Source organism: Etheostoma spectabile, chromosome 9 (assembly GCF_008692095.1).
Source record: "Etheostoma spectabile isolate EspeVRDwgs_2016 chromosome 9, UIUC_Espe_1.0, whole genome shotgun sequence".
Taxonomy (NCBI): domain Eukaryota; kingdom Metazoa; phylum Chordata; class Actinopteri; order Perciformes; family Percidae; genus Etheostoma; species Etheostoma spectabile.
This window is the reverse complement of record NC_045741.1, coordinates 33,942,713-33,968,243: the sequence shown is the minus strand read 5'-3', so window position 1 is coordinate 33,968,243 and position 25,531 is coordinate 33,942,713. Positions and strand designations below refer to the sequence as shown.

The window sequence follows — 25,531 nt, the reverse complement described above, 5'->3', positions numbered from 1 at the left end:
GGTGAGAGCATGGGAGGAGGAGGAGGAGTGGGTGATCAGAGACTAGAGGCAGGTTCTGTTGGAGTTTAAATAACTACCCATATAGGGCTCAACTCTCCATCTCTGTTCACCACCCTTTCTGTCTCCTTTCTACTTTCTCCCCATTTCTGTCTCTCTCTTTCTCAATTTCTCTGCAGCCTTGTTGGACTCCAGCTCTCTCCAGTACTGCACATAAGACCTCCTGCATCTGAACACAACAGGAGACAGACTTGTGCTTTTTGAGGCTGCATTTTTTAACATCTCAGACAGGGAAATCCAACCGAGCAGCCACCATGGAGGCCATCAAGAAGAAAATGCAGATGCTGAAACTGGACAAGGAGAATGCTATTGACCGGGCAGAGCAAGCAGAGACGGACAAGAAGGCAGCAGAGGACAAATGCAAGCAGGTGAGAATGAAAGAGAAGAACAGAAAGAGATAGATGGAGTCAGCCGTGATGTCAAAGACAGGTTCAAAGTGTGTGAGATGAAAGATGCTGTTTTTGATTAGTTAAATAGCAAATAAAATAGTAATATTAAAGTTATGGATTAACTGCCAAAATTCCTCCAGACTCAGAACAAGGCATACTTAAGACTTCTCTCTTTATCTAGTTCTTAAGATAATCATCATACCAGAAAAACCTTTAAGAAAACTGTCTGTATACACATTTCACATTTATCTATTCTACATTCCTCACAGCTAATTTACTGTTTTACTTGGCAGAATAACAGCTAAAGAAATATTTAAATATCGCTCGGAGACTGGAGGGTAAATTCAACAAATCCTAGTGAAACACAAACACCTCCTTAAAAGGCCAGGCAACGCTCTTGTGATAAGCTCTCAAAACTATATCTCAATTTTGTGTAAGATAATCATGTACTTCATTTCCAGCTAAAATATAATATGTAATAGGAAGAACAAATCTAGGCATCACAAAAATACGTCAACTTTTATTCATCATGGGGGAAAACATCTGACCACCCAAGTCATCATACCACCTGAACACCACAAACAACTTAAAGGAATCTATAGTAGATTGATTTAGTAACAATAGGGCAGTATTAATGCTCTTTAAAGTGAAGCTCAAAGAAAACTCCCTGTGAAAAATCCCCATAGTGGTTTTGGCCACTTCAGGTGATGAGACCACCCAAGATCATGATTTGTTTACATCCCTCCCTCCAGGACCAGTTTGAAGAGAGTTGGTCTGTCTCTCATAAAGCCTGTCTGACAGGTGTATCCAGCACAGGATACAACACACACAAGAAGCATGAAAAGGGATACATGTGGACACAAATGGGCAATTATATAGACACACATACACACACACACACACACACACACACACACACCACACATACACACACACACACACACACACACAAACAGTCCCAGCCGCATGTGTGTTCTTACTGATAAGAGTTGTATTTTTAGGCACCAGAAGAGAACAGAGTGGAATTCAGTAGGATTATCAGAAGCACTTCATGGAGGGGGGCACTGATTAGGTGGAACACTTAACCCTGTGTACATATATGTGTGTGTTTGTGTGTGTGTGTGTGTGTGTGTGTGTGTGTGTGTGTGTGTGTGTGTGTGTGTGTGTGAGAGAGAGAGAGAAAGAGAGTGAGAGACAGAGAGAGGATTAGGCTCTGCATACCAGGGTTGATGTCATGAGAGACTGATAGTAAACCATTACCCTTTAAATGTTCCCAAACATCATAAACTCAATTAGACTCCCAAATATGCTGCTTTATCACTAGTCTAAATTCAAACACCTAGGCTTTAACAGCGTCCCATCACCCTGAACTATTATTTAGGCGCAGTGCAAACACACTATAATGGATTTGATCTATTATTGTACTTGTATAAACAGGAATCTTTTCTAAGTTGGTGAAAGTCTGGGGGGTAAAACTCCTCCAGGGTTCAGTGTATTAATTTAATTGTGTTAGAGTGAGATGTGTCTATTAAAGAGGGGACAGAAAAGAATAGGGTAGAATGGAATGGAATGGAATAGAATAGAATAGAATGAACAAAACGGAACAGAACCAAGCATAATATAATAAAATTGGACTGAACAAAATAGAATACAATAGAATGGAACGGAATACAACAAAACAGAGCAGAATAGAGTGGAACTGTATAGAATAGACTAAACTTGATTAGAATGGATCAGAAGAGAAAATGTTAGAATAAAATAGACTAAAATAAAACAGAACAGAACAGAATAAAGCAGAATTACATAGAATAGAATACATGTTTACTCTCTCAGGTCAATGGTGGAGTTAGCACAAAGGCAGGAGTGCACAGTAAATTTACATGGCCAACTGTAAGTTGGGTAAAAAAAAATTATCTATAGAATTTAAAAAAAACACACTGAGCAAGCACAGTGTGAGGAACTGGACTAATGGTCTCTCCTGTTGTAGCTGGAGGAGGAGCTGATGGACCTCCAGAAGAAGATGAAGCAGACAGAGGACGAACTGGACAAATTCTCTGAGGGCCTGAAAGACGACTCTCAGGAGAAGCTGGAACTGTCTGAGAAAAGTGCAGACGTAAGTGAAAGGTCACACACACGTATACACACACACACACCACACACACACACACCACACACACACACACACACACACACACACCACACACACACACACACACACACACACACACAGGGGAGTCTGGGTCAACTGTGTTTAGCTTGACCAGCACAAGTTTGAATATTGACAAGAGGCTTCTGCTTTTGTCATTAATAACTTGCTTTTTCCAACTTTGGCATACACTCACGTTACCATGGCACTGAAAACCAGAGCCCATTTTTCCACAGCTGGATGGTTCTAAGCCAGTACCAGCTGTGGGTTTACTTTGATCCACGTTGAATGGTTTAGAGCACTTCATAGACTGACACATTCCTGTGTAGCCACTCCTGAAAGATGAGCACACGGATAAACTGTAATCCCCCTCACCCAAACAAAACTCACACACACACACACACCTCTGATCTTTTCGTTTTCATTCAAAATTGTAGTTTCCAATCGTAGTTTTCCTAACCAATGCTTTTTGTGCAGCCCTCTACAGTTTTATACAACTTAACTGATTTTGATGTGTAAAATCAGTGTAGTTCCTATTTAAGTAAACTTTTATTGCAGGAGCTTTACTTGTAATGGAATATTTTACACTGTAGTGTTGGTACTTTTATTGGAGTTAAAGATCTGTATGTAATCCTGTATGACTCATATGTAGAGTCATCTTTCAAGGGGATGATTATCTCCTCTACATCAGACACAAACTAACTCTCAAATTGGCAAGAACATTTTTATGTACACAATCAATAAATTTTAGTAAATGTAGCAGAACATTGGACATGTCAGTTGCCCTGTGGCTAATCAGCTGCAATCTGGAAAGAAAGATCATATTTTAGATGGTTGGCAAACCACAGCGCTGTATATCTGTCAGTGGTGGTTCCTCCCTGCATCTGTGGACAGAAGTGTGTGTGTGTGTGTGTGTGTGTGTGTGTGTGTGTGTGTGTGGTGTGTGTGTGTGTGTGTGTGTGTGTGTGTGTGCGTGTGTATGCGTGTGTGTGTGTGTGTGTGTTGTGTTGTGTGTGTGTTGTGTGTGTGTGTGTGTGAGGAGAGAGAGAAAGGGGGGGAAGTCAAATATAAACAAAGTCTTTGTTAGGGAGTTAGTTATGTCCAAGATATGGATAAAATATTTATCATACCAGTTTAGCAGTGAAATTTACTTTTACTTGCAATAGCTAAGGAACCAGTCATTCCAACTAAATTGCTAAGCAAACCGTGCAGGGAAACTAAGCAGAAAAAAGCATCATAAAAACTAAAATTCTTCCAGCTGCCACCAAGATGTGGTATTGTTTTAGCTTTGTGGAGGATATCCCAGGGAAATTCAGTGTTGTACTACACACAAAGAGAAAGGAAGTGTCTGACATACAGACACAGGGACTAAGGCTGAGACACTGGATTATCCTCACGCTGTGATTAAATAAACTCTGAGCACTTCTGAGAAGCCTCACGCGTAAAGTGGGTCAAGTGGGCCCCTGGAAAAAGTAGTTGTTGAAGTTGTGGTTTGAGCCTGACTAGGTAAGGCTTCCTTCCACTCTAAAGTTTTGTTAAAAATAGATATTTACTATATTTACAATGAGTTATATTCACAAAAACATTTCCAGCTAGTAAAGCTGCTCTACTCCACTTCCATGAATCCCCCTTCACATGTCACTTATTAGAGACAGCAGTCAAGTCATTACACATCTCAATTCACATAGAGAGCACGACCAGATTGGAAACCTGGAGGGGGCAGGGGAAGGGGAAGCACAACAGTGTGAGTCAAATACCCCACGAAAGCAAGCAGTTGTGATACATAAAAAAAAGTCTGTTTCATGGAAGTTAGATCACAACATTTGCATAAAGGATGCCGAGAGCTAATGGTGGTAAGAGTCAGAGAGGGTGGCATCATGTCGTTTTGAATACAGGTATTGATAACAGCATTCACAGCAGCAATAGTTACTGTTTTATGGGAAAGCTGAACTGTGGGGGCGACCGAGCAGAGAAAGCAGGGAGAAGGCAGGGGGGCTCTGGAATGTCAGGAATGCAGCCAAGGCAAATAGAAAGCCCCACACTCCTGTGTCTAATGAAATCAATGCGTCCAGCTTTTCCGGTGCAAGGGGCAAATCAGACAGAGAGGGGTTCAATCAACAGATGAGACTGATTGTGAGAGATTTTCTTCTTCACAGTGAACAGCAGGAAGGAATTTGAGCTGAACATGAACTGAAGCGAGTCGAGAAGAGATCTGCTGGCCTGCTACTGGCTCGTCCAGACAACATGTTTGCTCACAGGGCCGATTGTGTGAATAGGAAACCAAGAGGGTAAACACAAGCAGGGCCAGCAGGGAAACATGAAGGATGCAGCATAAATCTGATATACAGCCACACAGTGAACATCATCTATGAGCAAGCGGGTGGTGGACAATGTTTGACTGCTCCCTCCTTAAAATAGTCACACGCTTCCTCAAAAACAGAAAGACTTATAATGATTATGCATGATTATTTAATAGATTTACCCGTACTATATCCTATTGTGAGGATGACTTTGTCATTTATGAATTTAATTTATATATACCCCATGTGGTTAGTTTGTTGCATGTTACATCTAATGATTAAACCATTTACTTGTCAAATGTTTCAAGTACTGAACTGAAAAATTCTAACTGAACTGTACAGTTAACTGCAAAAATGATGCACAAGATGGCGCAGCCAACACCTTTCACCGAATGTAAGCATCATATGACATTATTATATACCACATCATCACATGATATTATAGCTTCACCGATGCTGGGTTTTTGCAGTCAGTATCTATATTGATATTTGAGAATGAAATCGTTTTTTTTTATAAACACATGACAAACATTTTTGTAAGGATTCCTTAAATTTGGTTATTACAAAAAGGATAAGAACAAGATACAGATAAACTGAGGGACATTTTACACTTTAAAAAATGATTTAAAATTATACATGTTATATCATATTTTTTTCCAATTTGTGTAAAGCAATTTCTTGCTTATTTTCTATTATTGTTCATGTGCCGCTGGAAACTCCACCAGATGTCCCCCATCTTCCACCTTGTGTGTTGGCACACAAACTCCAGTTGATTTCTGAGGACTATGGTTACCTGCTCCTCAGATCTCTGCAGGGTAAATCCAGACAGCTGGCTAGACTATCTGTCCAATCTGAGCTTTCTGATGCACGACTAAAACAACTTTTGAACGTACACATGTTCCACCAAAACAAATTCCTTCCCTAGGCTATTTTGCAGAGACACGTTATTGTATCCGAAGACGACTGTGATTGGTTTCAAGAAATGCCAATAAACCAGAGCACATTTTTCTCCCATCCCGGAATGCTGTGTGGACTAGCTATACCCTCCTTTGCAGTGCTGTGGAGGAAAGTCTGGCATCGTGAGACTACTTTTCGATTGATATGTATGCTGATATGTTATAAGTTAATATCGTCTAATATATCGGCTAGCTCTGAACAATATACCAATTTATCTCATCTTAATAATTTTAGCTTGGGACCATTTATTGCCAAGGTGATGCTAAATCATGACCCCTTATCTGTGAGCTTTAAATCATTTAGGAAGCAATGTTGCCTTCTGAGGTTTTTCCAATTTAAAAGGGAAGATGAAAAAAGAAAGACTGTAGCAGCATATTGCTACCCCAAGTAGAAATGCACCAATCCAACTTTTTCTCTACCGAAACTCATTCAGAGACCCTAAATCAGGGTATTTGCCGATATCGGTGGTCTTATACATCACTGTAGTACTAATTTTAATCACCATGACTGAATTAATGCAACTGTTGGAGAAAACACTCAATTTTATGATGACATTCAAAGAAACTGTATTTAATGTGGATTGGTAATGTCACGGTGTCCATGATAAAATGCTGGAAGTTGTTTCAGCATACAAATACACAGCATATATCATGTTTTCAAGCAGGGTGGACACTTCGGTCTTCAGTCTGTAAAGGAAAATTTCACTGACAAACCAAGTTTGTGTGTGACATCTAAACTATTGGCACTGCGCCATTTGATCTGAAACTAATTCATCGTGGCTTTCTTTTTTCTTTTGAAAGTTTCTTCGTAGCAGTGATCACATCAGTCACAGGGATCACACACGCAGAGACAGACAGACACACACACACACACACACACACACACACGCACACGCACACGCGCACACACACACACACACGCCCCGCCCTCTCTGACCTCATCATCCCAATCATCTCTCTCCTCCTCCGGCACAGTCTGGCGCTCTCCTCTCTCCTCATCGCGCAGCTTTTCTAACCCTACTCCTCAAACCCTGAAGTGTCCGGACCAACAACTGCAACATTCCCGAGGACAACTTTCTATAGCCTACTGCTCATGAACATATCATTCCTACAGACCAGAAGAAACATTTGGAGAACACCTGGACGCCGTAACTTCCTGGTTACATAACTTTCTTGCACTTCAACGACTCCTTTACATTCCAAAGACTTTGGCCTCGGACCTACATCGTTTTTTGTCTTTTCAAATCAAATATTTTGTTCCTTATTTTATTATTGTGAATAGACCAATCAAGCAGGAGGCAGTAGCTAATTTTTATTTTTTGCACAACCTAGAAAAAGTCCCGACAGCGTTTTCTCTACGTGTAGTCTTAAACTAAGTAACAAAACAGTCAACAATGGCGGGTTTGAACTCTCTGGATGCTGTCAAGAGGAAGATTCAGTGTTTGCAGCAGCAGGCCGACGACGCAGAGGACCGGGCTCAGGTCCTACAGAGAGAGCTGGACAGTGAACGGGAGCTCCGAGATAAAGTGAGACAATCAAATCCTCGACTTTTAATTTTTTTTATAGGTCTTTTCGCTCTTCTATATCCTCGCTCCGCTCTGCTATCATCTGCCAGACTCATTCAAAAGGGTTAATTTCTCCATATTCACCTCAGAGGGCTCTTAAAAAGTCAAATTAGTTCATGTCATTGATTCATTCGCGGGCGTGATTGTGCCACAATGCAAGGCGTTGGTCTGTACTGAAAAAAAGTTTGGATTCCTGCAGGTCTGTGCGCATGCTCAGTGATGTCTGATTCACAGGCCTCTGTAAAACTACAGCGAATAATGTAGACCACGTTGACAGTTATTGTACATAATTGAATGAATCTATTCGACTGACCAGATTACGTCTTAATAATAGGCTACAAATAGTGTTCATAATTATATAGTAAAAACCTATTAATGAGGTCTTAGCAGCTTTTAGAGCTGCCAGCATTTAGATTAAGGGATTAATGTTGTGATTCTCCAGGGAAATTCACTTCACACTCTCTCAATGGCTTGCTCAGTGGTACTTTAGCAGGGTGGTGGATGTGTGCCAGCAGCAGCTGCCTGGTTGAACACCCAACCACCATACCATCCGGCCTCCACTGATGATAGGAAAATAAAGGGCATATACTTAAAAGTAGGCCTACTCTGTTATTAGGGACTCAAAGGAATAGTCTGGAAAATGTGCCTTGTTCAACAAGAGCTGAAACTGTTACTCACTTAACCGATCATCAAAATGAATCACCAACAATTTTGATCATTAGTTGCAAAATTGCAAAAACTGATTTCAGTTTCCTAGATGTAAATATATTCTGGTGTAGTCATCTTCCCTGATAATGAACTGAATATATCTTTGTTTTTTTTTTAACTGTTGGTCAAATAAAACATGACCTTGAAGATGTCACTTTGGGCTCTAGGCACTTGCGATGGCCGTATTTAGCTTTTTACTGACATTCTTGACCAAACTGGTAATCACAAGATTATAAAATAATGAAAGAACTCGTCAGTTGCAGCCCTACTTTCAACACTTTCAAGTGTTTACATTTAAACGCACAGTATTAGCAGCAGTTGAAGTGATTGGCAAGTCATTTTTGAAGTTCCACAAATGTGTGGTTTCTCAAACTAGACGCATAGAATGGACGTTTCGAAAGTGACTCATCCGTTTTTTATTCACCCATGACTGTCACCTGCCTGCCTTATGACTCTGCCCACATCCGAGTGTTGCAGCTTTACACAGAAAAGGTAGAGGTGCGATTGGAGAAAAAATACTTGGCAACACAGTTAGGTAACAGTCTTGACTTGTTTCACATGCTCCTTTATGGCATTCAGTGCCATATCCTTTGCATAGGGGCTGGATAATGACAGGACAAGCAGAAAGATTGAAGGAGATTGGGAGGGGAAGGTGTGGCTGTAAAGATATGGGAGTTAAGATGATGAAAGGAGCTGGCGTGCTGCAGGACTTAGCCCTTTGTTACAGACAGCCTATTTGGTAATTTGACAATTGGGCGTTTGATCAGCTTGTGGGTATTCATTCTGCATGAACTTGTATATTCACATGTCAGTAATCATTATCTTAATTGAATTAAAGTCTTTACGTTTGAGGTCACAGTGTAAGTCCATACATGTTGGGACATATAAATTACCTTGATTTCAACATTAAGTGTTGTGATTGGCTGATGGATGCCTTCTGTTCTTATTTGCTCATGTAATGAGCTTATACATGTGTGTTTTGTTCAGAGAAATCTCCAACCTGCAGCCATGCGTTTAGTCAGAAGCATTGAAGTGGGTATACGTAGTAAATGGATAGATGACTTTTTTTCTGGTAGTACATATTAACATTTCATCTTCTGGGATAGTAAGACACACACCTCCCATGAATTTCTGATGTTCAATGAGGCGTTTCCCACCACTTGTATGAGTGCAGTAACCGCGTAAGAGCCAAAAGCAGTGACACATGAGTTTGTTGTAAAACAAGATTTTTGATTCAGAATTAAAATCTTAAAATAACAAATCCACCATTTGAAAAACATCTTTCAAAATAATAATAGAAAACGTTTTTAAGGATAACATGCACTAACAAAACTGCATTTTAGAAATATTACAGTAACAGTGACACTTTACTTTAATGCCCCCTATTCATAAATTTTGAACAGTGTATGTAAACATATACCAAAATTTTTGTTTTTAAATTTAGTCATAATATAAGGACATTTTACAGTATTCTCAACAATTATTAAAAACCTTTCCAATTAAGACATTTGATATAGATACAACTGTTATATGTTAGTGTCCTTCATTACCTATTTTTTATAGTGTGTTCAACGTCTTTAGCAGCAACTTTTTTCCTGCATGTTCTGCAGACAGGATAACTATCTTTAATCAACTGTCCTTTGGCATTCTGATAATAACCAAAATATGCCCATTCTCCAGACTTATTCCTCTTAGAGGGCTGATAAATGTCCTGAGCGCTGTCATCTCTTCCCTCCGCCATGATTCCAACTTCAAGAAACACACGTTGTAGGCTACACGGTGCAACTGCCCGGCAACTTCAGGAGACTCTGATGAAGCTGGGAAGAATTAAACACACGGTTTCCACACCATGGTAAACCACCGTGATAATTATGGTATTTTAAAGGAAAACGGTAATTGTTGTTGTCATCATTTTTATTGTGGTTTTGCCGTCACACCGCTAATTGTTACATCCCTACTACATAATAGTGTGAAAACGACTTATTTCAAGTTCCTATACTGCTTATGAATGCTAAATAGGCGGGATGAATTGGTTCTTTATCGGCAGAGTAGATAATGTACATTTTACGATGTACACGTTTTTCCATTTAATCCCTGTCAGCCTTAATGTGTAAAAGCAGTTTCAGCTGTCACTCTGCTCATTCCATGTGCATTCAAAGTCAAACAGAGCAGTGCATTTGTGTGGCGAGGTTGGTGTGGTCCCATATGTGAATAATTAGGGCAACCTGCAGTTATTCCTTGGCACAAAAACTCTTTTCATTGAAGCTTGGGGAGATCAAAACAGGAACCTTGCTGAGTGTGTTAAGGTAATGAATCATTGTTTGAAAATGTAAAGGCATTAGAAAAAAACACTTGGCAACTAATATCTAATTAGAAAGTGCTTTTGTGTTATTTATAGTGTGGTTTTTTGACACCTCTAAAGATGTTACTCAACTGCTAAATAAATGCTTTAAGGCTCTGTCAGATTACAGAGACATTACAAACGCTCTTTAGACCTGCTTAGATTTCATTCACGCCTGTTGTTCTCATTGAGCTGTTCATTCTTCGTAATGTTCACAGCAGTTACTTGTTTGGAGGTTCAGAGTTGAGAGTCAGGCCAAAGATGATGATTTCTTATTCATTCAAGGTTCTGAGAGCAGTGTGAGCAACTCGGATGAACCAGATTGACTTGTGATATGGAAGCAAATTTGTGATTTTTGAGTCTGTGATGCACATATTTTATTATTTTATTATATTTGTGATACAAAATAGTGACTTGGTTAATCACAAAACAATCAAATTATTTAAAAAATAACAAAAGATTAAAAGTATCTATTTCCCTTTTTGAACTTTTTGTATGCTGTGTTTAATGGTTGTCTTGGTGACAATTGATGTAGAATGCAAAAACAGATAAAAAGGGAAGTGGAACTCCAAAACCGCCACTGAGGTATAACAAGTTGGGAACCAGGTCTCCCTCCAATACTCCCCAGGCTGCCCCTCCCAGGATGTCGTCTGCCGACTGGTGCAGCACTTCCTGTGCTTGTACTCCCAACACTTCCTGTCCCTGAGCTCCGACCCTGATCAACAGGAAGATTAGTGTGTGTGGTGGACTGGAGTGTTTCTTCACAATTTTACATAGATTCCAGTCAGTGGTGTATAACCTCAGTGAAAGTTTAAAGGGGTACTACGCCCATTTTCAAAATTCATAGTGTTATTCCTAAAATATTAGTAAACATGACCAGCTCTCCTCGAATCCAAAAACTAGAGTGCTAAAACCCTAATGTGTGATGTCATCAGGTATAAAGTCCGGAACTGCTCCATAGACAATGAATTTGGAGAGATGTTACAGATGACACAGAGCACCAGGGGAATGTTGTTAGTGTATGGGAACATTTTCAGTTTCAGAACTCTGAGAACACTACACATGAATAAAGCTTGTTTGGGTCTATGGTGCAGCCTCAGACTTTATATTTGATGACATCACAACTTTGACACTTACTTTTCTGGTTTCTGGCTTTGAGAGTGAGTGGCTCATGTCTACAAATATTGATTGGACTTTCCTAGGCCATGGAAATAACATATCGGAATTGTACATTTAGGTGGTGTTCCCCTTTAATACTTAATACACATCTTTAATGTCCACACATCACTGTCCACTATCTGTCCCCATACATGCAATTTCTTAATCTCCTGTACAATAAAGACATTTACATTAGATTACCTCGACACACTGGATTTGTTTTCTACATACATGACAACTGTGCTCATTTTACTCCACTTAAGTCTCATATTGAAAGCTAATTGCAGGAAGTTATTTAGACTCAGCTTATGATCAGTTTGTCAAATTGAACTAGAGGTTTCATCTCTTTGCTGCTTGGTGCGTTCACTGGGCTTGATGGTTTTCTGCTAAGCCTCAAGCAGACTACAGCAGATTCTGTGGAAAGATTTACTTCCTGGTTTCACTGTTTTCTTTGGACTTTCTCCCTGGGAATAGCTCAACTTTCCAAATATAACTGCCACATGTTGATACGTTTTGGCAGTTGTTGGCATTCTGGAGAAAACTCCCATGTTAGTGGCTTGTGGCTTAGCTGATTATGCAAGCCAAGGTTGTGGGTTGGTGCTAGCAAAGCTAAATTTGCTATAATGTCATTAAGAAGAATTTAGAGAGTGGAAAGGATGTTGGTCTTTTCATTTATGAATGCATGCTAGGTCCAGTGAGATACTTAAAGCATTTTCAGTGATGCTTTTGTCAAAGCAGGATCTCTGTTAGCATGTTGGTGCTAGTATTGCATATTGCAAGTGGTATTCATTTAGCCTGAAAGAACTGTATACAATGTTTTACTGCTAAGATAAGCTGCTGCTAGGATTGCTAGTAGTTAAATCACCCGCCATCTATTTGTTCAGAGACCACACAATTAAAGACCTATGTTGTTTTCCAAAAATGTCATTAGGTTGAAAACCGAGATGGAAAACTATCTAAATAGTTTGGTTCCCAGTACATTTTGTGGATTCTAGACGGGCCATTTTATAAATTGTTTTGCAGTGAACTTTTAGTCAAGATTAGATACTTTAGTATTATGCGGCAGAGCCAGAATGAAACACTCAAACAAGACCTGTGTGAAAGTCTGACTTCTTTTTTGCACAGTGAGATCTCATTGTGATGCTTGTCTGGAAGTTTAATGACCTTCTTTTACTTATCACACCTCATGACAGGTTGGCTTATACATTGAACAAGGCTCTATTTGCATGCCAGGTCTTCGTGTAAGATTACACACTCACAGACACACATTTACATTCAGAGTAGCAAGCAGCAGTGTCAGGAATAACTTCCCCTGAACGCTAACAGCATTGTGCAACTCATTAGCCTACTGCCCTGGAATTAGCCAAAAATTAGATTCCTCTTCCACTTGTCCTTGATCTTGTCTCTAATACACTCAGGTATTTCTTAAGTCATTCCCAATAGAACTGTGCTGTATATTCAGGTCAGGAATGAGACTGTTTACTGAGGCCACATCTACTCTACTGCCTTCTCATCAAGACAAAAGCAAAACACATCCTGCAACGCACAAAACATGATCATTTGCATACACTGAGCATGTCTCTGTCTCTGTATTGTTGACACAAGGCGTAAATGTAGCAAAAGAAAACAGAGACAAAGAGGTGAGAGGAAATTCACATTAGTGTCCATGTTCTAGTTTGTGTCACTCAGCTATTGATGCTGCTCAGGATAACCAGGTAGCACTGACTGTTTAAGGAATAGTTTGACATTTTGGGAATTTTGCATATTGCTTTCTTGCTTTTAGTCTCTTCTTGAGTTAGATGAAAAGATTGATACTGCTCTTATGTCTGTACAGGATTGTTTAATCAATACATAAAATTTAACTTTTTAAATCAACAGTCTTTTTTTTGGCTGTGTGGTTGCTAGCCAACCAGTGGAGACTGAGAAGTGACTGCAGGCGACCAAGACTAAGTCTTGAGTTTTGTATGGATTACACAAACACAACATACAAAGATACATTTTAATTAGTGAGCTTTATAGGTACAGGTAGGTGGATTTAGCTACCTGCCTACAGAGCTAGCCTAGGTGTTTTCCCCTGGGTCCACTCTTTATGCTAAGCTAAGCTAACTACATGCTGGCTGTAGCTTAATATTTACTGTACAGACATGAGAGTGGTATCAAACCCCTCATCTACCTCTCAGCAAGAAAGTAGAGCAAATTTCCTAAAATGTATAACTATACTAACTAATGTAATGTAACTATGCACTAATGTTTGTAACTATTTCTTTAAGAATCCTTCAAGAATCTTACAATTCCTCACAAATCTAACAATTTATTTGTCCTTTAGCAAGGCACTAACTGGTCCAGGGGAGCTGGCTTATATAGAGAGCAGTTACCACTATCCTCTTGGAAAGCACTGGTGTTACATATTAAGCTAGCTTGATAACAGAGCAATTACTTGTCGTCAGTATCTTTACGTGTGTGTGTGTGTGTGTGTGTGTGTGTGTGTGTGTGTGTGTGTGTGTGTGTGTGTGTGTGTGTGTGTGTGTGTGTGTGTGTGTGTGTGCGTGTGCGTGTGTGCGTGTGTGCGCAATCTCCCTGATACCAACATTCTCCATAGTTTGTTTTACCATATAAGGCAGTGTGCGTCCCTGGCAGCCCAAGAATGCAAAGTGGTTGCTAAAGGAAAGGGGCATGGCCAGAGACACAGATAATACCAGCAATGAATGAAAGAACAATCAAAGGGAGGAAATGAAATTTTATTGGGCAGCTGACTTCCTGTCACTTTTTTTCCTAGATCCTTATTTGAATAGTGATGTTAGAGTCTATTCTCAGAGTAAATGTTTGTTGTTTGTGGCTTAGTAGTTCTTCAGTGACATTTGCATAAGCATTGCTGTTACATTTACGGTTTTCGTGCAAAAGCTTGGAATACTAAAAGAGCTTTTGCTACTGTGCTTTAAGCACTGGTTAAATGTTTTTATTAAGCTTCATAAGGAAATGAATTTCCAGCATAACCTTCAGGGCTTACAGAAAAAACTCTTCTCTTTTCTCGTCATGGCTGAGTGAATGAGAGGTATGACAGTATGCCCTGTATGCACATAAGCATTTTTACTTGACACAAGGCTGCCTCTGTTTATGAGGGGATTCCCCTTCCTGTAATTGATAAAATCTGATGATAGATAACACTCCAGGTGGAACATATTGGATTGCGAGCTTAGATATGCTAGCACCATAGTGGTATTAGCTAATACTCTAGGTTTTTGTGTTTGTGTGTTGCCTGACAACACACATTTTACTGGGCAGGAAACTAGGCGGTGATGTTTGTTTGAGAGAGACAGAGATTAACAGAATGTGTGTGTGTGTGTGTGTGTGTGTGTGTGTGTGTGTGTGTGTGTGGTGGTGTGTGTGTGTGTGTGTGTGTGTGTGTGTGTGTGTGTGTGTGTGTGTGTGTGTGTTGTGTGTGTGTGTGTGTGTGTGTGTGTGTGTGTGCATTACAGCGACTGATGTGCTGGTGTAGCTGACCTAAAGCTCATGAATAGCATGTTTGTTAGTATGCAGACGATATTCTTCACAGCACATTGCTTCACAATTATATCTGTTATTTCAGGCTCCGGTTTAATTCTGTTCAACATTTCTCACCAGCTAGATGTAGTGTTGACAGATGCAGACCTGTGTGAAGGACATAGCTGATGAGATTTCAAGATGTTTGACCGATTTATGACTTTTCATTCATTCAGTGTTGGGCTAAGTTTTCCTCTATCAAGTGCTGGCTGTTTTAAGACTTGTCAGCGCTAGTCTGACAGACATTTCCTGTCTCATATCAGCAGTTTCCCCTGGGAGCTCTGGGTGCAGTAGGGCAGGACCTGGGAGAGGACAGAGAAAGAGACAAAGAAAGAGAGGTGGAAAGACTGACTGGCTAGTCAGCAGTCTAGGATGGCATGGAGGCTAGAGGGAGAAAATCTTAAAAATTAAAAAGTGGCCCGTGCCAGCTGCCAACAAGCAGGAAACCATGCTTTCATTTCCTGAAATATTAAGTCTATGACAGAATGGAAGAATAGTCTGGATGAAGGTCTTCTTATTCTCAGCACAAACAGACTTAATAACTTCCTCTGAGTTTTCCGAGATCACTCTTACGTTCTCTGCAGTGCTACCTTTCCGCCTCAGTGCCCATCCTTTCTCTTTTGTTTCTCTTAATGACTTTATCTCGCCAAATGCGCATCAGATTGATTTACCTACCTGTAAACTGAATTGCAGACACTTTGTCTGATCCGACAGACAACCTGACTTCTGGACTGAATGACTAGCTAATGAGTCACTGACCTACTAACTGCTGCCCTGCAACTGAGCACAGAAGAACATACAGTATGTTTGTCTAAGAACTCCCCAGCAGCTTTGTTTAGTAACAGGGAGTAAACCTGTGTGAGTACTCTGGGTTTGAAAGAATAATTGAGCAAAAGTGCCGTTTTGTAGTCCTGTTTGAGCTACCTGTTTGTGAACTTTTTACAGTGGTCTCTTTGTTGTTACTTTTGTATGAAAACTGAGTTGAGATGGTTTCCAGTTTGAAAGCGGCTCCCTAGGAGGTGGTGATCGGATAAACTTGCTGTCCAACAGAGAGGAAATGCCTGTATAGTTGTTTGTTTGCTTTCTTTTTCCTCTCTCTGCCTTTGTTTACCAAAGGCAAATGAGAAGAAGCCCATTTGTCAACCCTACTTGGCCCACTGCATTCACAGTCTCCGGAAATTGAGTTTTTGTAAACGTTCCATTCAAATCCAAAGTCCCGCGATCTTCAGATATAAAAAAAAAAATTCCAGCCAGACTCAGCAGATAGTAGTTGTGTTCATCGCTAGTAGGCCCCTCTTCTATATCAAATCCTCCAAGGACCTCCAGCTGTCTCAATTTCACCTATTTTTCATCAGCTTGACAACTATTGATTTGGGAAACAGGAACGGCCCCAGAGAGCATCAAGAATAGATTACAGTAGCTCACTTACAGATGGAATTTAATGTATTTTAGTTTATTTGCTTCTTTATGTGGATTTAATATGATAGGACAGAGTACAGACAAAAGTTTTCAAAAGAAGATGCACAGCTTCTTAGCAGTGGTAGATTTGAAAACACTGAAGTTACTCTAAATACACTATAAAGTTTAGTTTTTGTATCTTTCTTTTACACAAACACATTAAAACCTTCGCCCACTTGCAGCATTAGAGAAAAGGTGTAAAGTCTATTAGATAAAATTAGATAAAATTACCCTTTAGTAATTCCAAAACACATAATCATTTTAGAAACTGTTCATTTTTTAAGTTTGGAAGATTCCTCAGTGTGGAAAAATGGTAGAAATGACCAATATGTGCTAAGATAAACAACAACAAACAAATCAAAAATCATGAAGTTAAATTGGAGTATATTAATACTATAAGTAAGTAATACTATTACTATTATACTACAATTCTACTGCTGACTTCTCTCCCCCCCCCCACTGGCCTCTTTGTGTCTCTTCCTGTTTTATGGTGGGGAAGAGGGGGGATGGGAAGATTGGGCGATTTAAAGTTGAATTAAAGAAGATTTAAAGAAGAATGAATGAATGACCAAATTTCTCTCTTCACCCTACTTTCTCATCCTCTCAGGCGGAGGGCGATGTAGCCGGTTTGAACCGTAGGATCCAGCTGGTGGAGGAGGAGTTGGACCGAGCCCAGGAGAGGCTGGCCACGGCACTGCAGAAACTAGAGGAGGCTGAGAAGGCCGCAGATGAGAGCGAGAGGTCAGTCACATTAAACAAGATTCAACTTTGATATTTAGATTACAATATTGTTTATGTGCATTTAGGCTTGTGACAACCTGTTTTTTTCTGCAACACCTGGCTTTCACGACATAATTTAAAGCCTTATAAATGTCTTGTCCAATCAGAGGGATGAAGGTGATCGAGAACCGAGCGATGAAGGACGAGGAGAAGATGGAGATTCAAGAGATGCAGCTGAAGGAGGCTAAACACATTGCTGAGGAGGCCGACCGTAAATACGAGGAGGTGAGACTTTAACAGCGGAAGCTGGTTTGGAGCAAGACAGACATCTTCAAATTGTGATGCACTCTTCTTTTCATTTTCATTTATCATCTTTAATCTGACCTACTCTTGCCTTCCGGTGAGTACGTGCTCAAAGTCCAAAATGTTTGAATGTCTTTCGTCCCAGGTGGCCCGTAAACTGGTGATCCTGGAGGGAGAGCTGGAGAGAGCTGAGGAGAGGGCCGAGCTCTCAGAATGGTAAAACCAGTCAACGCACGGACACAAGCGCAAATACACACAAGCCCTCACCCGTTGCTCTTCCATTAAAACCAAGCATACCATGTCGGTCCCTCTCCACAGTAAAGCCGGGGACCTGGAGGAGGAGCTGAAAAATGTGACCAACAACCTGAAGTCCTTAGAAGCCCAGTCTGAGAAGGTGAGTGACATGCTGCATGTAAATCATGATGCGTTATCAATAACTAGACACTGCAGCAGAAATACACATTTATAAGTAATACTTTTTACTATACTCTTTGGTCTCCTGAGGTGCCAGATTAGTGTTGTTTTTCCACACCGCAAAAATGCATCAGACTGCAGCAAACACAACTGTTTTTATCCAGTAATGTCAAAGATAAGCATCATGTCAGGACTATGTGAACGGCTAGCCACAAAATGTGCAATAAAAACCACTTGTTTACCAAGTTGGGATTGATGTATCTAATTAAAATGCATCAATGGTAAAACGTAATTTTCTACTCATTTTGGCCAATACAGTATGAATATATGCAAATATATGAAGCTGGCTGATGGTTAATGGAGTTGCTTTCATTCTCTTTCACAAATACACAACATAAATATATACAATAGTATATACTGAGCACCCAGCACATACTCATCTCCATTTCCCTGTATCCTATCATTTGGGCGGTTCTCATGGCTCAATGGACAGTAATTTGAGTGAGTAGGGAGGGATACCAAATCACCAAAGTATTGTTTTATACTACCTCTATTATAATTTTGTATCATCAGGCCCTACTTACAACGCAACCATTTATTTTCCCCTCAGGCTGTTAAGATCTGAATGTATCAAGACTACAAGACTTGAACTCTTTGTGATCCACCACATGACAAATTAGCCACTGTGGCTGTTTTTCTTTGTATGCAGGACTAAAGGCAGCGTAAGGTGTTTTGGTATCCGTTATCCAGTAGCCAGTAGAGACCTGCAGCACATATTTCTGTTTACTACGTAAAATTCCGCCGCAGGTACAGACAGGCGGTAAAATGGCATGCCAGGCTAACCACATGACTGCCATTGCTTTGTTCAGTCAGGTGTGCCATGGTTGGCATCACAGCAGAACTTGTTCCCCGGCCAGGCCAACACCTCTTTCGTGCCACTACCTTCATCCTGACATATCACTCTTCAGAGGGAGTGGTGCCATTGCTGTTGGAGCAATTATAATCCTTGGATGATACACAGAGAGATAGAGTGTGTGTTCATATATAGCGCATGTTTTGGTTAAACCGTGTATGAGCATGTGTTTGTATATCTGCCACTGACTAGGTATTTGTCTGTGTCTCCGTATGTCAACAGTACTCAGAAAAAGAAGACAAGTACGAGGAGGAGATCAAAGTTCTAACTGACAAACTGAAGGAGGTGAGATAGTGATTCTAGTGATCACACAATTTGAGCATATGCTGTGTGTTTTTAGAGTGAAACAAATCAGCGATGGACCACATAAATGGTGCCACTTTTGTGATACTTTTGAAAAACACAGGCTCACCAATGCCATGACTGCAGCGTCTCTGGACCTTTATGGTCATTATTCATTTCATCAGCTTATTATCTGCATGCATTGAAAACCTAAATGTCACGTGAACGTATAAAACTTCATTTCTGTGATTACTTTGGAAGATACAAAACAAGCTCTTGAAAACCTGCAGTATACCTGTCCTGTATGTTGAGTTGTTTCTTTACCTTGTAACATACTGTGTGTGTGTTTCCGTCAGGCTGAAACCCGCGCAGAGTTTGCAGAGAGGACAGTGGCCAAACTGGAAAAGTCCATTGATGACCTGGAAGGTATGAGATCAGTTCCACTCACCCGGCATAGTTTCGCACCACTTATATGCATTTTTCTAACACAAACAGACAAAGGCAATTATGAATGTCTTTAAATGAACAACCAGTCATCTGGACCTAAGGGTGCATTCAGCTTCAGTAAATTAGGAAACATGTTTGTTTATGAACCACAAGCAAATAGTTTAGTGAAGTTTCCTGTAGGTCAGTGGGGCCAATTGTAATCCATCTTAATGAACTGATTGCACAATTGCATTCATTTTTCTCATAGACCCCACAAGGACTATCCTATTTCAGCCACACTGCACATATTTTCTGTGGAAAAGAAAGGGCTTCCAAATGTACTGAAACTCCTAAGTTAATGGAAGACCCTTGTTTCTGAAGGACTACTCCATGTCAGCCACGGCTCAAAGAGGACAGAATGTGCTCAGAGGCTTTTAGATCAGCATTATTAGGTTGTCGGACCGCAGACAGCCGAGTTTATAGAGTTATTGCATCAGTTTTATGAGACATTCAAAGCAGCCTTAAATGCTCAAAGCTCACCCAGCTAAAGAGCCGCAAGCGTAATTAGATGTGCATCATTCTTCCATGCATTTCTGCATCTTCAAAAAGCCTGACCTATTTTTATTTTTGTCTTCTCCTTCCTCCCTCTGCTCTTCTTCTTCTGCCTCCATCTGCCTCTCATTCTTATCCTGCTTTCGGCTTGTTTGTGTCGCTGCTGTCCCTGGCACCTGCCTGTACTTCCTGTCGACCTCTGACCTCCAGATGAATTGTATGCTCAGAAGCTCAAGTACAAGGCCATTAGTGAGGAGCTGGACCATGCCCTCAATGACATGACATCTCTGTAGATGCTCTGACTCTCTCTCTCTCTCTCTCTCTCTCTCTCTCTCTCTCTCTCTCTCTCTCTCTCTCTCTCTCTCTCTCTCTCTCTCTCTCTCTCTCTCTCTCTCTCTCTCTCTCGCTGCCTCTCACTTCTTTTTTCTGTCTTCATTCATTCATCTTCTCTCTATGGATCATACTGTATGTGCCTTCTTCCCATCTTGCTATGCAGAAAATAAGTAATTAAAATATTGTTTCTTTCCTACTTTGCAGCTTTTGTCTCTCTGTTCTTGATTATTCATACAAGTTTATCTCAGTAAAACATTTGATACATAGCCTCAGCTACGGTGTGCACTCTGTTATTTCTGTAATTAGGTAACCAACAGTTTGCTCTTGTGAAACTGGCAGTTAATGTACATGTACCACTAATTATCAGCAAGTTTATTTGAGACAAGGTGAGATTTACTCTGGTTTTTGTGTGACTTAATGCATTTTACAATCCCCTATTACCCTTTAAAACACTGTTTTGCTTGTTAATTGATCTCATTTTTGATGGTTTCTGATATTACACATAGTCACGCGTATTCAAGTATGGACTGATATTACACAAGGTAGCATCTAATACAACAAATGTAGCGCACAAGTCCACTAAAAAGTCCATACTGTAATCTACTAACTTTTTAGTAGTCTTCTGGCAGAGAATGACAGTCAGCAGTTTATGCATGAAAGGCACAGTGATGTGGTGAAGTATTTGCATGTGGCACAATTTTAACCAAAGTAGTCATGCAAAACATCTGTCCAGTAAAACAGTGTTATATGTGCTGTTTTACAATGAATGTTGTTCGACAAACCAATAAAGGAGAATAGATTGTCAAGACCGGAGCAGTATTAGTTGCTGATGGTTGATGTTTCACCTTGTCACTTTTCTTCTTCTCTCTAGAGAAATTATCACAAGCCAAAGAGGAGAATCTCGGCATGCATCAAGTCCTGGACCAGACCCTGCAGGAACTCAACAGCTTATAAACACACAGAGAGGAAGCTGGAGAGGATGAGATTGTCATGTAATGTTTCTTTAATGTTCGACTCCATTCCACATTTCGAGCTGTAAAATCTTTATTCCCCATGTGAAGGGGGATTAACTTAATGCTTGTCCCTAGTTGTTTTTGTTCCATTTTGCCCCCATTCTTCTTTTTTTTTATCTCCACCTCTGATTACAGAATCCCCCTCAGAAAAGAGTTTTGACCACTTATGAACTGGCAACTGAAACACCTTAAGAAACCTCAGATCTGGTCACTGAACCACTTAAACTTGCTCAATTTTACATTGGATGTGCACATACATTAAGCCTGTGTCTATTTTAACACATATGCTACAGATGGAGTTGGGTTTAGCTCAGTCTACATTGGTATGGCTCTGAAGTGCCACCCAGTGGTGATATGAAGTTAGTCAACAGTCTTTTTTTTCAGATCATGCTTTACCACCTAAAAGCCACAAGACAATAGACATTTTGCTTATGTGTGCTTGTCTTTAGCAGTATCTTCCCAAATCTGTTAAACAGCACAGTGGTCAAATGGACAGGTGGCCTTCTGGAAAGGTGTCCTTGATAAATAAACAGATCAACAAACATGCTGCTCAGGCACTCTAGGTGTCCTGCCTCTTATGCCAATCCCCAATTATTCTAAGGCCTACATGTTAAAGACCCACATTTATGCATTTGTATGCATCAAAGGTTTTTCTACTCTATTTTAATGTGGGGATCTGTGAGCTGTGCATGTACAGTATCTAGCAGTGACATGTATTTCTAAGCTGTACTGCCTTTCCCTAAGCTTGACCTGACCGTTGACACATTCTTCATTATTGCCATGCCATAATGTAGCCAATATTTACTAGATTTACAATACATTGTTTTACATAAGCGAGCTGAACCCCAAACCACTGGAAGCTCAATTTATATCAACCATGGAAACCTATTGTATATAGTAGAATAATGTTAGGTATTTGAGAAATTGTATTGCATTGATTATTTTTGGATCTGTTTAATTTACATCACTTCCTTTTTTTTTGCTAGGGGAATTCTCAAGACCAAAGAACACATAACACAGACAATAAATTCAAAAAAATGTTTTTATTTTTGTTTGTGGTGGTCATCATGGTTTCATCTCACGCCAGGGCCATGGAAAGGGACTCACACATGCCTGAGACCATTTTATAATATTTCATTTAACAACTCCCTTTATGTCAACCTAATAAATGTTTTACAGAAATCATGACTCATTGGACTCTTTGTGCATTTTGAAGATTTCAAAACATGTTTTATTTAATCAATAAAAGTAGTCAAAACCACTGTACATGAAGTGCTTTATCATATCAATCGGATATACTGTATATACAATTCAATCTGAGCATATTGGAACATCTACATGTGTATGATTTAACTTGAGCTTCCATAGCTCCTCTCCTGCTCTGTACTATGAAACACCAAGATCAAGATATGGATCATAAAATCGTCAAAATACATATTTCTCTACAAAGGATTTGACACACTTAGAAGCACATAGTGTGAGGCTCAGACTCATTTTTCCATGGTCCATTCTTCCATTCTGCTGCCTGTCATGGATGTTTTGCACATTTCTGCTCAGGAATATTTCTTTCTGAAGGCACAGCCTAAACAGACAAAAAAAAATCAAACATTTAAAAATCTTACCACAGACAAAACTGTTACAAGGACAGAATTCAAACATTTCACCTTTTATTTTATACAAACTGTAACTGTAACAAACATAATTTATCCACTCACTTTCACACTGGGGAGAAATAACTTAAGCAACATTTTTTATTTTTTTTACCTTCAGTTAGTCTGCATTTCCCCCCTGCTGGTTGGCAGAGGATTATAGAGCAGCCTGCACAAGGTACCACAGTCTGGGCATGGCTGAAAATAGTGTTGATCCTGTAACACCCTGGTGAGTAAAGAGATGATTACAAATTACAGTGAAACACATTAGAAAATGAGTGAGGAAAATTAGCTGGTGGTGCAGTCCTTACCTGTGCATTTTACATCCATGAAGTAGGAGTTGGGACTCTGCACCAACCTCTTCTTCTTGTGTTTACTCCTCTCCTTGGCAAGACGAGGGTAAAACAGATCGTTACCCTGCAACCAAGATCACACATCAGAGGATGATTAAATGTGTCATTTTAAAGAGTTAAATTAATACTTTGGGTTATTATTATTTAACTTGATGCATGGTAGTTTGATGTTTTGGTTTGGTTAGACCGTAACGCCACCTACAGTCTGATGAATAAATTGCTACTGAGTAGTACACAAACATGTCCAGGCAAGCCCGATAAGCTGTAATTGCATCCTGAATACAGATAATGATTTTTAAAGCACATTTAGGCAAATTCTAGTTGTACACGTCATTTATCAACAGCTTACCAATGCATCATTCTGTATAATATAATGTTTCTCAAATGATAACAGACTGTTTAAGCAACATTCTGTCATTCGCAATTGTTCTACAATTGTAACGTTTCTAATCAGAAAAACAGATATAGCAATAAAAGGATTTTCACTTACAGACATTTTTGCTCAAATCACTCAGGGTTATCGTCCAATGCAAATACGATGTAGTAAGTGCACCAACAGAACAGCTGTACTTTGATATTGTTCTGATGAACGCTCATGGAACGAGATGAAGCGGGCGGGGTCTTTCTCTTTAGGGGAGGCGCGACAGTCAGATTACAGTCCAGTCGTTTTATGAAAAAAAGGTTGAACAAATTGCAACAGAAGCAAACTCAACTGATGTTGTATCCTCAATATGTCCTGAGTAAGGGAAAAAAGACCCGAAGAATCCCATTAGAAAGTTTCGAAAAATACCTAAAAATAGCCTGTAGAATATTCTTTTTCTCATGTGAATAGGGTAAAAAATGTAACCTTTAGATATCACTATGAAAATTACTGAGTTGATTATTTTCATCAGGACAAACAAAAGTGTTTTTTTTTAATTGTTTGTTAACATGGGCAAACGGTGCATAATCTAATTCAGTATGTGCAAACTTGCATAATACCAAAAAACATCTAAACATTGGGTATAGTCAAGTGAAAACGTCTTGTTAAAACTTATTGACATCTTACACTAAAATACTTACTATTAAGGTCTAAATGGAGCTCATTTAGGCTACCCATGAGCAATAATACATAGAAGCAGGAAGAAGGAATCTGCTTTTATTACTTATTATTGCCGAGATAGGGTTTGGGGCTGGGTCCTGGGACTTTCTGGGGAATGAGTCTGAGGGAAGAACAAGAGACAAGGGTAAGGAGAATGCAGAAGACAAAAGGTAGGTAAAATAAAAGTGTCTGGATTAAACAATCAAATTACATACACAAAGCACCACTAGAGAATCTCATCTTCCTTCCCATCACAGGCCATCTGCATTGAGTTTGTGCAGCTCCCTCCCCTGCAGTGTGCACAGGCCAGGGTGCATGCTACATTGTTTGTTTTGTTTTTATTACAACTGCAATTCCGGGTGCTGCAGTCAAGCTGGCAGCTGCACCTTATGACCTTTATGAGCTGCTCCGGAGCAGGAAGTAGTGTAACCCTAAGCCTAGCTAACACTTTTGCTAGTTAGCTAGCTTGGTTATCCCTAAACTTGATATTGTTTCCCCAGTAATGGTCATACCACAGCTCAACACACATCCACATGTTTCAAATAAATTGTAGTTGATCACCAGGTATGTTTTTTTTTCTTTCTTTTTATCAATGTAGGTTTATAAATCCATTATAGGGGAAACAAAAGGAAACATATTTCTTACCTGAGTGACAGTTGAGTGGAGCTTGAATGAATGATTGAATCTCTGCCCCTTATGGGGACATTTGTTTGCCTTTTACTGTAAGATATCAACAAGAGTCAACAAGACATATTCACTTGGCTATATTAGCACATACTTAATTAGAGTATGGACCGTTTGACCACGTTAACCAACTATTTCAAAAAAACTTGCACTACATTTTCTGTTTGTCTTGGTGTAAATAATCAACTCA

The 25,531-nt window shown here is 39.8% G+C and overlaps 2 protein-coding genes across 5 annotated transcripts; one reads left to right on the top strand and one right to left on the bottom strand.

Moving 5' to 3' along the window:
- Positions 1–2: 2 nt before the first annotated feature.
- Positions 3–22,605, top strand: tpm4a (tropomyosin 4a). Of its 4 annotated transcripts, none has more exons than XM_032525224.1 (9): positions 3–425; positions 2,434–2,559; positions 17,226–17,359; positions 17,506–17,623; positions 17,787–17,857; positions 17,960–18,035; positions 19,191–19,253; positions 19,607–19,676; positions 21,433–22,605. In XM_032525224.1, exons 1-9 carry the CDS (start codon positions 312–314, stop codon positions 21,513–21,515), a joined length of 855 nt encoding a protein of 284 aa, XP_032381115.1. In that variant the 5' UTR covers positions 3–311; the 3' UTR covers positions 21,516–22,605. The 4 variants fall into 4 exon arrangements, with proteins under 4 accessions (XP_032381115.1, XP_032381114.1, XP_032381117.1 ...); XM_032525223.1 differs by lacking the exon at positions 21,433–22,605 and adding an exon at positions 20,439–20,761 and having other exon boundaries at positions 7–425; XM_032525226.1 differs by lacking the exons at positions 3–425; positions 2,434–2,559 and adding an exon at positions 6,817–7,374.
- LOC116695145 (40S ribosomal protein S27-like) lies at positions 22,599–24,357 on the bottom strand. Its single transcript, XM_032525238.1, has 4 exons — positions 24,067–24,357; positions 23,535–23,640; positions 23,339–23,449; positions 22,599–23,156 (listed from the first exon to the last, which is right to left on the bottom strand). The coding sequence occupies exons 1-4, from the start codon at positions 24,070–24,072 to the stop codon at positions 23,128–23,130; spliced, it is 252 nt and encodes an 83-aa protein (XP_032381129.1). The 5' UTR covers positions 24,073–24,357; the 3' UTR covers positions 22,599–23,127.
- Positions 24,358–25,531: the final 1,174 nt, after the last annotated feature.

What these genes read in the sequence shown, in the direction of transcription:
- tpm4a (XM_032525224.1), top strand. Translation starts at nt 312, where the DNA reads ATGGAGGCCATCAAGAAGAAAATGCAGATGCTGAAACTGGACAAGGAG. An exon ending in CAGAGGACAAATGCAAGCAG is followed by an intron (nt 426 to 2,433) that starts GTGAGAATGAAA and finishes CTCCTGTTGTAG; the next exon opens with CTGGAGGAGGAGCTGATGGA. An exon ending in GTCCATTGATGACCTGGAAG is followed by an intron (nt 19,677 to 21,432) that starts GTATGAGATCAG and finishes TCTTCTCTCTAG; the next exon opens with AGAAATTATCACAAGCCAAA.
- LOC116695145 (XM_032525238.1), bottom strand. An exon ending in CATGGATGTAAAATGCACAG is followed by an intron (nt 23,450 to 23,534) that starts GTAAGGACTGCA and finishes TTTACTCACCAG; the next exon opens with GGTGTTACAGGATCAACACT. An exon ending in GAAATGCAGACTAACTGAAG is followed by an intron (nt 23,157 to 23,338) that starts GTAAAAAAAATA and finishes TTGTCTGTTTAG; the next exon opens with GCTGTGCCTTCAGAAAGAAA.